Genomic DNA, 14,107 nt, shown 5'->3' on the forward strand with positions numbered 1-14,107 from the left:
GTACTCCACATATTATTAAATTTTATCTCAGAGTTCGAACTATAACTATACGAAGACATATTATGAAATGTTTCTATGCAACATTTGATGGAGATTCCACAACGTTTTTGTGTATTTTTAAATGATAGCTATAGAAAAATTATGTTTCAATGGCTACAAAAAGGCTGTTTTGATTTTCGTTATTTGTTCGTCGTTTGAGTGACACCTGTGATTGTGGAATAAATATTTTAAATAATGACGCTTTGTATAAGTATTTGGCTGACTATTTATGTAAAACAATTAACACAGACTATCCTTTCACAGGTATAAAGTTAATGCTTTAATTTCAGTACAAGTTAATGTACGTAATGATTAAAAAGCAATATCAATCATTTCTAACAAAATCAAGTTTCAGGGTTTATTTATCTTGGCAATATTTTCAGATTTTAATAGTTTATGGAATTTATATTAATATAATATTATTGGATTTATATACTGTGGAAATAAAAACAGATGAAACTATAGCCATACAGTAAAAAAGTGTTTCTTTATTTCTAAAAAATATGTCGTTCCGCCTAGAATTAACAATTACTAATATTTATGGAATTGACTGATCGAGTGAATTCAAAATTGAGTTAAATGCAAGCTATGACAGTCTAAATTTTACTACTAATTAATCTGCAATGCGAAATGACTTACATCGAATTTAATTATTACCATTATTAACATTTTTTCAGCTTCATTTTCATATATTTAGAATGTTTGAAATAAAGTTTTTCGTGTCCGGAAACTTGTACGTATGCAGCTCGCCGTATCACACTGCACTGTGAAATGTTGTATCAGAAATATATGGCCGTATATTAAAGACCGTTCAAACTCTTTAGGTCGCATAGTACTGACATAAAATTCATGTCTAAATAAAACATGGTTCTTGTCGGTTTACACTTTACAGGAAGCCAGCAGCAAACAAGTTTTGAAAATAGCCGATATACTGGATTATTTGTTAGATTAAATTAGGTTAGGTTTTCATTCTTGAATTCATGAATTTTGCCAAAATCAGCTATGAAAATAGAATTAATGTTCATATTGAATCTAATAAAATTGGAAACCGTATAGTATATGGTCATCTCTTTCCGATAAGAAAGCTCATGGCGAACTGTGCCACTGTGAAATATTTTACGTACAATTTATATATAACCAAAGTTTTTAAGGTGTACAAAAGAAACTTACCATCAACGAAGGTGTAGATATGATTCCAAAAGGGACCATATTTCTCAATAGAAGTGTCGACGATTGAGACAAAACGAACGGTCACATCCACCAGGCGGTCGAATAATTGGGATACTATTTCTACAAGAGTGTCAATACCACTAACTGGTGATGATCGTTGAGCGGGGTCGTCGCTGAACCAGAATTTATTAATGGTGTCATACATTTCACACGTCTTAGATGAAATATCTGACATTGCTTCCGTAAAAGCAAACCACATTGTCATGGACAGTTCACTGCAAAAAAAAAAAAACAATATAAGGTGAAACCCTGACTTTACATTATTAAAGAAACAAAAATTGTATATTGAATTTTTTTATAAATCAAATTTATTTTCTATTAAAAATTGTAGAAATTGGTTTGGAGCATATTATGTCAATGTGTTCTTTCGCCTTTTCAAGATTGTTCTTTTCTCTTGAACCAAAGACATTATTTGAACGGGCGTAAACAAAAAAAAAACAATGCAAAACAGCATACTACTTATGCAATCGCCTTATGAAACCTCAGTATTGTGCACTACAGACATGATGTCTATAAATAGAATGCACACATGCCTCTGGAATTCATTTCAATGACATCATGAATTGAATTGTTCAAGTAAATTGTGTAAAAAAGTGAATTGTTAATTTTAATAGAATTTCTAAATATTTCATATGCAAGAAATAGCGAGAAATAAAAATGTGGAGATTAAAACAACACGAGACTGCAGAAACTACATGCAAATAGTGGGAAAAAGTGAATTCCGGGGATGTAAAATCGGGGCTATCTATAAAGCTATAGATAATCCACTGCATTGCTATATCCTGCCTGTTTGCTGGAAGTAAACAATTATAACAAGCGAAAAGATTAACGTTGTACACTTGGACCACATAACATCAGCAGTGACAGTAACAAATTTAATTGAATAATATGTTTAATATGACTTGGTACAATTTAAAAATGTTTCAGTTTAAGTCATGTTGTAATTTCACAACTTACGGATTAAATCATTCACAATCACTGCTGAACTTTTAATTACAATTTAATTACCACATTTAAATAACACGTTAATTATATCGAATGGCCAACTGTTCCAAGCCGCGTCAGTCGCGGTGTTAGCACTAAATGAGTTAATCGATTCACACTGAATAGTATGGATGTTTCCGTGAAATTATAAATTGATTTGCAATATTCGTAGAAATTAGTTTATTTTATATTTAACAAAATCTCACATTATTTTTTTTTATAGTAACAGTATGTCATTTGTACAAAAATGTGTGTACGAACAAATATATTGTGGTTGAAAATAAATTTACACATTTAAGATACAGAGGAAGATTGAGTAAAAAGTAAAGAAAGACATATAATAGCACTACATACAATGGCTTTTCGAATATCTTGAGGAATCCATCAGCTTTGAATTCATTGAGTATGGCAACCGTCTGGTCATGGTAATAAGTTGAATGGAAATTGAGTTTAGCGTCTACGAGCGTCTTCTTCAAAAGAGAATCGAATTTCTCTTCCATTTCATAATTTTCCTCCTTAAACTCATACTGCCTAGTGGCAAAAATTTTCCAATTTGTAACTAAGCCATCCTGAAATAAATTCGTCTCGTTACATTGATATCTCAACATATTTTTATTTTTTTACAAAAGCATGCTCCTAGTCGAATGTGACACTTAAAAGTATCTATATATACAGTGGACTCCCGATTATCTAGGCTAATGGTGGGGAGAGGCGGCATGGATTATCCGAACTAGGATTTTTTCTTTTTAAAATACCACATGTTACACATCTTTAAAGCAGACAATTATTTTAACATCTTTAATACTCATTATTTATTAAGAAAATCTGTGATTTCGGTTTGTTTGTAGGAATCTTTTAATGATTTTCAAATATCAGTTTGAATTTTCCTAAAAGCTATTATATCGTTATATACATCATAATGTTCACGGATAATCCGCAAACCGGATAATCGGGAGTCCGTAAGTAATAAACAGGAATACAATATTATATTGCAATTATTCTAATAATCTTGTTTGGTACATGAAATGAATAAAATTATAACTAATAATGGTATTAAACTGCCTATATATTTTTATAATCGGATTTCTTCTTTATTATAATTATTTATTGTGTAAAGACATGCTGTGCGAAACTGTGCGAAAAAAAGGAGGTTTATTTAAAATTTATCAATATATTCACCACTGGGTGACTGTAAATCAATTATTTCATATTCAAAGTTTAAGCTCAATGACATTCAATATTTTTTTTTAGTTTTAAATAATAAAATAATGTGATCGATCACCCACCAAGAATGTTCTCAGGCCGTCTTTATTTGCTTTACAGGTTGAAGCTAGAGATTTACTCGATGGAATGTCGTATCCGATGGTGAGAAGAGGGAAGTTGCCTTCAGTGGCGGTATAGTCAGCTAAAACTTCCATTTTTCTTCCAGGTACAATTGCCCCTGACAATGTTAACATAGTTGCCGTCTCTATGAGAATAAAAAAAATTATTTGTTTAATTCAGTCCAACATTATATATTGTTAACTGTCAGCTTTTAACGGTAAAAACCTTAATTAACCATGCTTTTTTCTGATGTCTTGATTATAATGAAATTAGAATAGTTGACGTGCGGAAAATCTGTTGTACTGTAAATACTGTGCCGCAATATTCAAGTCCATGGATGAATGATTCTATACTTCTGACAACTGTTCTATACGTCTACTCTAAGCTGGGACCCGACCAGCTATAAACTGAGTAAATAAATCATTGTTTACTTACTCTCACATCCTGCCTTCCAGGTTGCGTGTAAACCATCATGCCAATCAATATTTCCAAGGGTTTTGTACATCAAATCGTTATACAATGTCAAACTGGTATTCCAGCTGGCCCGTGTGGGCATCGCAGTGCCTTCCATTTCGTATGTGTTTTTGTAATGCAGCAAATTTCCAGCAGGATATTTCATCTAGAAATTCAAAGATTTAAAATACAGAAAGTAAATCATCATTTCCACATTTCCACCTATGTCATGGATACTCGCATACGATGAGATGTATCTGAACTGAAGAATTTTGACTGCAAGACAGTTTTCTCTGGGCACGGCCTCCACAATACGTATTAGAATACGAGTGTGAACTTTCCTAAAAATGCTTTGTTATGATAGGCAATAAAATTGTATTTTTAATTGATAAAATAGAACTAATATTGAATTTATTGGCATCATAGATTTTGTTTGATTTAAATAATATATAGTTACTTACGAGAAGTTGCTGTTCTCCTTGATTAAGTGCATAGAGGAATTTGTAGTCCATGTTCTCTTTTCCGACTCCCAATAGTGAATGAAGTTCTAGTTTCATTCCCCCTTTTGTGCCAACTTTAAGGTCTCCACTTCCATAGTATTTAATATCGAGTCCCTTACAGAAAACAATAAGACAAAAATAGTATCATCATGAAATACATTTTTATCCAGCAGCATCCATTATAAATAAATTATATTTTAATAATAATAATAATTAAATAACAGCCCCTATCTAGCCTTACCTACTCCCTTAGGTCTCAGTTACATTTCGTGAAATAAATTTTATTTTTGTACTCATCTTGGGACCCAAACATTTCATTCAAGCCATCAAATACTGCAATGATCGGCTCAGTGATTTTAACATAATATGAAACTATATATAAAACGTATAAGAAAATTATTTTTAATTGATATTTTTTTAAAATTGTATGTTGACTGTAGAAGGGAAAAAGAACGTAACCCTCAGTTTTTTTCAAAATAGGTTTTATTGGATAATAACGTTGTACACGACTAAATACACGTTATGTCCAAAAGATGTAAGTTGCAAATTTGGCTAGAAATTTAAAAAAAAAAAGGAAGGAAGTGAAGTGAAGTGAAGTGGGAAAAACGACTTAATCATCATTTTTGTTGGTTTTTATTTAATTAACTCAATAATGAATATCAGAATAGGAATACGAAAACCGGTTATGAATATGAAATCACGGTTATTATTTATATAATTATTTTGTATTTTAACTTTGACCAAAAACCATAACAATAACATTTTTGTGCCTCCTGTAAAATTTGATTTGTATGGATTATGTCTTTTTTCCTTTCTACGGTCGATATTATGTTTACCCATCATTCACGAAATTCAAAAAAACATTCACAAATCCTATGTCCTTGATTGTCTTTGGCAACAAAAACATTAAATTTACCTTTCCATCGGTTTCAATGACAGCTTCGTAGTCAATGGAGTAGTCACCTATACTCTTAGGGCCAAAAGATCCAATCAAGGCAACCCTCTGATCCTTCTCTTTAAAGATATCGAAAGTGGTGTTCAGAGTACCATGGTGAGTACTCGTATCATACTTGCAATCTGCCAAGACTTGCCATTCCTGTTGAAAATATAATGTCAAAACTTATAAAATAAACCTACACTTAATAATATACTACTATTCAATTAATGCATTATATCCGCTTTAAAAAATTTGAATGCATGTCTAAATTCAAGAAAATTCACTAACATTTGCAAACGAATTCAAACTTTGTATATGTTAGTACTGTCTTCCATCGAAGGTTGAAAAAAATGGCGACATCTCTCTATCCTGGGTCACTCATATCAGATCACCAACATCTCGGTTATTGAGTCACAACGTTGCTTAGCCAAAATATCTCGCTCTAACCGTGCCTCTGTTGCCCGCGACCTTTACGTTATTTTGAGTTGGAGTAAATCACATTTCTTATTGTGGAAACTATGCCTTTTCTGCTTTTGATGGTAGTTGTAAGTTCTCTTGCCTTATTAGTTTGACTTAAAAAATCCCTAAAACTCCCAAAATCAACAAGCTATAAAACTATTTCTTTTATTCAACGAATAATTCACAAGATTTAAGAATGTACCATTCTAATTATTGAAAAAGCAAGCAATTGATTAATAAGTTCAAGTAAGTTGCAACAGAAAATATTAGAGAGATCCATGACGTTGGTTAGTAATTAAAGTAATAAATACTTTAATTTAGAATACAAAAATCGATCGCCTACCGTATCTTAATTTGGAGAGCACTAATAAGCAGGTATTAATAAAAGCCAATAGTTAAAATTTGTCGCAATTAAGCATAGCAGTCGTAGCATAGTGGTAATGCACAGGGTGCGATAAACAAGAGACGTAGTTTCGATTCCTGCCGGGTGTCTTACTTTTTTCGAAAAACAATTTTTCTATTGGCTATATTATTAGTGTTTTCAGAAGTATGTATGTTCAAGCTATAAAACATTTGTGAACAGAGCTTGTATGGTCCTGCATCAAATCGTGCAGGCATAAATATCTGTAAAGCATTATCATATTAATTGTAGAGACAATCTCTACTACAGATCTTGGCCACCTACAGGATATCTCTTCGCATCTACTCATCCAGTGATGTAGGACTTCTCCAGTTTTGAAGACCAAGCATGATGACATTTCTACGAATATAGTCAAGCCACTTTAACTTGATAATAGAATAGGTGCATAATAGAAGCATTTTTAAGAATAAATTTGTTTCTTACCTTTGACATGCCAGGATACACAAAGAAGATTTCTGCATCAAAATAGCGTTGTTTGTGATAGTGATCCGAGAAATCTAAATTAGTTTTGAAATGAGTCTTCGATTTGGCGTCATTTTTGTTCAAATAAAGAATGACTTCTCCATAGAGGGGTTCATCAAAAAAGGAACGTCTCTTAGTGAAGTATGAATTCGACGTCGTCAAATGGATCTCACGAGTGGGTATTGTTATTTTGTGTAACGTCTCGAATCCTATAAAAATAATATTCCAGAGTTAAGGGTTGCGAAGAAACAGGATGATCCATGCATAAAATATAAGTTTAAATAACAACATGTTTTCGAAAAATATACACTAACATAGAGCAAAGAAATGAGAAAGTAAGAATTTTAAGAGAAATCTTTGGTAATTAAATCGATAAGTACGATTATGACCTCAGAATATTAAGTTAATTTAAGTGGTGATTTTACTTATGCAATCATCGCATCCAACTTAAATGTGTACATTCAAATGGCAATGATTTTAATTGAGTAATGCGATCATTGCAGTAAATTTCGATTAAAATTTTTTGATACAATCATCAAAATTGAATCAATGGTATCATACGGCAGTGAAGTTACTTTTGCATGTGATGATCGTATTCAATTATACATTTTGTGAATTTTGACTGAAATATCACATTGATTGATTCTACTTAAGCAATGGTTGCATTCGATACGTGATGGCGTCTGCGATGACCGCATTCAAATGGCAATGATTTTACCTGTGTGATGATCCCATCATAGTATACCTACAACACTTTAGAATACTTTGCTTATAAGATATATTACCTATAACAGTGGTAGCGAACCTATGGCACGCGAGATGATTTTGCATGGCACACTTTTGAAGAGAAAAAAATACTTAAATAATAATAATAAATGATGAATCGCATTGTATACAAAATAGAAGTCAAATACTCTTCACAAATAAGCATTACGTTTGATGTTAATATATAATTACATAGGTCGGTCTTCAGGCTTTATGCGTCACATATAATAATATTATTGTACTAATCTCATCAGGCGGCGGGAGATGCCGCGCCGCGAATCTCTGATTTTGATCGATTTACAATGCTCGAGACCACTGCAGCGAGAGAATACCTCGTTTTGATCGGAGCAATTCTGGTGTCAATTTGTGCGTAAAGAACTGAACTAATTAATACAGTAACAAACAATTATATTAATTCATTTATATCCACAAAAATGGCTGCAACAAATAAGAAACAAAAACTTGGTGGAGCCAGTAGTAGTAACTCTGGCAAACAGTTTCTAAATTGGTGGACCGAAATGTATGGCGTAATTGAAAAAAATTTCCCCATTTATAACTGCTCGGCACGTCACACAGTCTAAAAATAATATTTGGGAAATTTCGGCACGCATACGTAAAAAGGTTCGCCGACCCTGACCTATAAGAAATAAATTATACATTTTTTTTGTTAACTTGCCAAGATATTACGAAAATAGAAATTGCCATTTTGTTTCCAGAGCCTTCAATTGCAGTGCGATAATCGCATTCTATCACCATTGCATGCACCACTGCAATCATCACATAATAATGGTGTGAGTATAATTATTATACTCATACCATTACATTTTTCTTCCAGATCTCTATTTTGTAATATATTTGAATATCATACTGTAAATGTACATTGGCAATTAAATAATGATTACTTACTGTCTTTAAGTGTTTGCATCACTTGTTTTACCTCATAATAATGACCATCCTGTGTCAGATGAGCGGTAAATGAGAATATTGGTAGTCGATGGTCATATTGGGTTACCGTTGATAACCTGAATTCGCTGGGGAGTCCAAATTTTCTCAGATCCCAACCGATCTCAAAGTGTTTTGAAGGCTTAGCTCCGGGAACAACAACTATAAAAATTTTCACACAACAATATTTTTTAATAATTAAAGTAAATTATTTTTAACAGATTCATCGTTTATAATTTTATTGTAATTCATGAATATTTTATAAGAATTATGTATTCACCACAAATAAAATTTATTTAATACGACACGTATTTTGTTTCGCAACTATTGCGTTGCCCATTACCTGGCCATTAGATATAATTAGCATGTTATTTAAATGTGGTAATTAATGAATGAAGTTTGATTTATTACCCATGTGTTGTCAATTCGTTTTATTTTTTCACATAAATTAATAAAAATGAGAAAGATAATTAGATTTATGAAGCGGAAAAACCATACACCATGATTTACTTTACTATTTTTAATCTCGCTAACCCATTCATTAAGTCTTTACTATCAGAAACAGCAATCTCATACTAAACAATATTGATTCTATGAAATTTTATAAATGAAAATCGTATCACCGGATAATAAATAACCATTTTTGCTGCCTCATAACATCAGAAAAAAATAACACTTCATGCTTTGGTATTACTTCAGGCATATTATTCAGAATAATGTTTTAATTACCTACTTAAATATGTTATCTTTTATTTTAATATAAGTATCTTGTATTTGTCATCTTTTCATAAATAAATAAATAAAACTGTTTTACTCTCACATATTATTTATATTAGAATATTATTTACTCCATTAAACCTATGTATTTCCAAGATTGAACGTACACAATATTCACAATAAATGTCTTAAACATGTAGTATAAATTTAATTACACTAGATTAATTTTTACCGATTTTATTAATGTTTTTTGTATATATAAAAATTTGATATTAACTATCGAAAAAATGCCAATCCCGGGACCAATCCCGGGATCCCAGGATCGTTAAATTGTAATCCCGAAATCCCGGGATCGAAAATTTGGCTCGGGATCGGATTCCCTAGTCGTGGGTCCCAGGTTCGAATCCTGGGTCTGACAAGTACACATATTGTTTTTCAATTTGTGTATGAGTCAGAGAATGGACGTAATAATTTGAGCAAGTGGCTGACATCCACTTCTTGTAAAAACAAAATCTGTTAATACAAACCTGCACTCTGTGGAGGCCCATATGATCTTATTATGATCGGACATGGTCGGGAAAAAAAAAATATATTATCAATGAAATGAGGTAGAAAAGTAGGTAGGTAGAAAAAGAGCTACCGATATAATGTGAGAAAGGGCTAGCTAAAAAAATTATATTATGTTGAATGGTGAATGAATATTAAGTGATAGATAAATACAATAAATATATAATAATATATAGTTAATAGTAACGTAGTACAAATAAAATTCATTTAAATTAATGAATTATAGTTCAACCTCTTCAGATGCAATAAAAGTTAATATTGTGATATTAATGTATAAAATTACCAATTTTAGACTTCAGGTCGAAGTTTGCGCAGTCCGATTCAGCAACGCAGTATGAAGTGATGTAGTTGTAGGCATCTTTTGCACTGTATTGTGTCACCATGAATTCATAAGCTCCAATGGATCCCACAAAAGATGTCTAAAAATAAATATATCATTACTAAGGGTCCAAAGTAAGATGTTACACGCAGATTAATATTGAATGGAAAATTTGGATAGATAATATTACGTGACTGCGTAGCACACGTTTATTTTGACATATTAATAATTGAAAGTTGCGTAAGCTAAGATCAAACGATCGACCGACTTCATGATGACATGTTATTCAGATGATATCATTCAATCGGTACTATGGCTGGAGGAACAATATGTTAACATCAACTGTGTTAAACCATAATAACGAAAGGACCCGAGCGATCTTGCCAACATAACAAACAAAAATACGATACATTTTGTGTAATAGGTTGAGACAAGGAAATGTGATGAAATCGGTAATTCAAAAAGTTGAATCGTTAAGAGACGGCAATACTTCATATTACAGTGGCAATCGGTACATAATATGTTTGGCGGTAGATGAGGGTGAAGGAGATAAAGTTGTTGTTGCTTGGATGTTCGGAGAGAGTTTATTTATTGTTACAAGAATAAATAAAGATGACAGTGTGAGGTTATAATCGCGGGTACGGATGTGCTGGTGAGATCGATGTGATCGAGAGATTGATTATATTAATGAACTGAGAGACTGGGCTCAAGTGGAATGATGGTTGACTATGTCGAGTGACGGACTCATGACAATAGTAGGGCGTCGCATGACGGACTCGATGAGTGAGTAAGGATTTATGGATTGTCCTTCTTATTTATACTAATGCAGTCCATATATTACAAGAGAAATTGTCATAATTAACAAATCATAACAGATCCTACTGATCTAGTTATGATTGAAGAAATGCTGACTATCGTTTTCGCTCTATTGTTTTGTTTTGACAACAAAACATACATTTGAATTGTGTCACCCATGTAATGCTGAGTGGTATGATTACTACAAGTACATTTATTGCACAAAAATATAGTTTATTTCAGTTGAAAATAACAAAATTCAAAATGTGTATGTGTATGATTTCAAGACTTACCAACTTTTGGCAGTAACCCCACGAATTACAAATAATAGATAGGTGGTACCTATTGCAAAAAAATATTCTCTTATGATTTATATTTTAAAATGTAAACTCACTGTATTTTCATCTTTATCTTTATGTGAATATTGGAATTTAGCCGTTTCTTCTTTCCCTCTGAGTGTCAACTTTCCAGTTCCAATGACAAACAGCATTTCGTTTTCAATTTTGGTTGTATAAGTAATTCTGAAAATGATAAAATTTCAGTCACGCAGGCAGTGTGACCAGACTCATAAGGATACCGGTTTAAAAATTTCTATAATAATTTGGATATTCGACTCAAGCGTGAATGGTCATCATGAAAACTTTGTACCACTATGTGTGGAACTACTAATAATCAGTTTTGGATGTCCTGTTTGCCCGACTGGTCTTAAGGTGCCACGATTCGTAGACTGCAAAAGCAGCGCGGCACATAACAACTCTATATCACAAATGTCTACTGATACAATTAAAAAATCACACGTAAATTACATTAACTAGGCTTTAGAGGTGCTATTTCAAATTCTATTAATATTTAAGCCAAATGGGACTTGACCCCACTTTAATCTCATTCTGGATGGTGGGCTTTACTGATTAGGTTACTGTTAAATTTTAATCGAAATTAGTATTGAAAGTATTTTATTTCGAGCCCATCATTTTACATGCGGTTTTAAAAAAAAGCAATCTTAAAACTGCACTATTCTATGATAGAATTTTCATGTCACTATAAATGATTACTTAATGAAAGATTCTGTCGATTCCTACCATTAAATATCGACTGCTTAATCGATATGAACTTAACTTCTAATCTTCATCACTGACAAAGAACGTTTGTTGAAGGAAGGTAAATGGTAAGTTATGAAAAAGAATAGTGCACACTAGGATAGTGATAAGTAGGTGCAATACAATAATAATAACGACATAGTTACGAAATAAATAAAATTTCAATAGCTCACTGATAATTCAATCAGTTATGTATATGCAATGTATTATTATTTAGGTTACTTTTCCATGTGAAAATCTCTCTCTTATGTATAATATGCCATGGCCTGCGGACGCCTTAGTGGCGATCCATGGACCTAAAAATCACCCTTTTTTCTTTCTCCATCTTTCAAGTACATATTGACTGTAGAAAGGAAAAAGGAAGTAATCCACACAAATTAAAGTTTACAAGAGGCACAAAAACGTTTTTGTGATGGTTTTCGGTCAAAAATACACAATATACATAACCGTAAAGTGAATGATAAGAATGGTTTTTATATCCGTAATCTGATATTATTTATGTATTGAGTTAATTAAAGAAAACCCAACAAAAATGATGGTTAAGTTGTTTATTCCACTTCACTTTCTTCTTATTTTAAAAATTGCCAGCTAAATTTAGATAATAAATCGGCATTTGCAGATTACATCCTTTGGATATAATGTGTATTTAGTCATATACAACGTCATTGTCCAATAAAACCTATTTTGAGTAAACTGAGGGTTACGTCCTTTTTCCTTTCTACAGTCGATATTTATGCCCTACTTCTGTCCTTTAAATAACATACAACACTAAGAAATTGAAGCCATAATAGATTGTAAAATAATTGCAGTTTGATGTGATGAATTGTGTTGGCTACAATCCGTATGTATAGGATGCTTTTGTTTGAATAAAATAAGATAATTAACTTACACTCCATCCAGCAGACTCTCTCCCTTTTCAGTGGCAATGACCTTAACGTGTTGTTGTTTGTCATCGGGTACGTTTACGGCTTCAAAGTGAACCTTATTGAAAGCCGCCTTGGCACAGTCCACGTCCATCGTGATCTTGAAGTCCTCAACAGATTTGAGTTTGCCAATGACGGCAACATCCATATCGAAGTCTCTATAGTTCTGAATTATTGCGTGAGCGTTGAATTCAGGTCTTGACAAATGCTCAGTCTTGACGTAAACCCTGAAAAGATTTTGTTTTTTAGTAGGTTCTATCTCATTGATTTAATTTTATAGTTCATTGAATTGAAAGGAACAGTCACCTAAGGGTTGCAGGAAACTTTGCTAATCTTGAATGAAATATATATTTTTTTCATGTTTTGATAGAATTCGAAACTTGCCATTTACACATCCCTTGGACTTCAAAAAATATTACACACAAACATATTTTGTATTTAAAAAAAATTATATATATTAGTAGCGAATGCTCCATAGTAGGCGATTATTTGAAGCCTACCTTCTAAGAAAAATAGATAGAAAGTATTTAAATTTAAATACATTAATAAAAAAATGTGCAGGAACCCATTGAGAGCCATCTATCATCAGAATAATGTAGAATAAATAAATAATAAGTGACAAACCAGCGCTTCTAGCGGGTATTGAATTAATATCGATTCACTCAACAATAATTTGCCGAGCTTATCGTATGAACTGCGTTCCAAGGGCATCGGGGCAGTCTGATTTTATTCATACGAATCTATAGGCTTATGAGGCAAAGCTTATATATTTGGTCTCGAGGACTGTCGCTTTGGCGCTTTATTCAAATAATAATTAATAATGCGATAATTAAAAAAAATATATATATATATATTTGTTCAATCACATCATATAAAGATAGAATATTTTTAAAAATGATAAATAATTTTATCTCCTGATTATTATTTATCATTTAATTCACTCATAGAACGTATAAGTATATTATTTTTTTGTTTAGTTGTTTGTCATATTGGGCTGTTGATAATATTTACCGATGATATATTTTTAGGCGTATGTTACGTATAGGTGTAGGAAAATAAATAATTTATATTCATTGCTCAATTCTATATCGTCAGTGAGCTATTGAAATTACATCGATTTAGTGTGACGTTGACATTAGTGTGTACCTATTCATCAGTAGTAATATCATATTAA

At 31.9% G+C, this 14,107-nt stretch overlaps 1 protein-coding gene across 2 annotated transcripts in view; it reads right to left on the bottom strand.

Annotated features, from left to right (window-relative positions):
• LOC147067419 (apolipophorins-like) overlaps positions 1 to 14,107 on the bottom strand; it is a 95,219-nt gene that overhangs the window by 16,666 nt on the left and 64,446 nt on the right. For both annotated transcript variants that reach the window (XM_085953943.1, XM_085953942.1), the window contains exons 35-45: positions 12,900 to 13,160; positions 11,308 to 11,434; positions 10,083 to 10,218; positions 8,480 to 8,677; positions 6,770 to 7,017; positions 5,446 to 5,625; positions 4,491 to 4,643; positions 4,012 to 4,195; positions 3,540 to 3,721; positions 2,608 to 2,822; positions 1,210 to 1,484 (exon numbers count right to left, since the gene is read on the bottom strand). In XM_085953943.1, coding sequence (XP_085810069.1) covers positions 1,210 to 1,484; positions 2,608 to 2,822; positions 3,540 to 3,721; positions 4,012 to 4,195; positions 4,491 to 4,643; positions 5,446 to 5,625; positions 6,770 to 7,017; positions 8,480 to 8,677; positions 10,083 to 10,218; positions 11,308 to 11,434; positions 12,900 to 13,160 — 2,159 coding nt within the window. The remainder of the gene's footprint in view (positions 1 to 1,209; positions 1,485 to 2,607; positions 2,823 to 3,539; positions 3,722 to 4,011; positions 4,196 to 4,490; positions 4,644 to 5,445; positions 5,626 to 6,769; positions 7,018 to 8,479; positions 8,678 to 10,082; positions 10,219 to 11,307; positions 11,435 to 12,899; positions 13,161 to 14,107) is intronic.

This window comes from Rhyacophila brunnea, unplaced genomic scaffold (assembly GCF_057557595.1).
Source record: "Rhyacophila brunnea isolate RB1 unplaced genomic scaffold, BYU_Rbru_1.0 scaffold_4, whole genome shotgun sequence".
NCBI classification, from domain to species: Eukaryota; Metazoa; Arthropoda; class Insecta; order Trichoptera; family Rhyacophilidae; genus Rhyacophila; species Rhyacophila brunnea.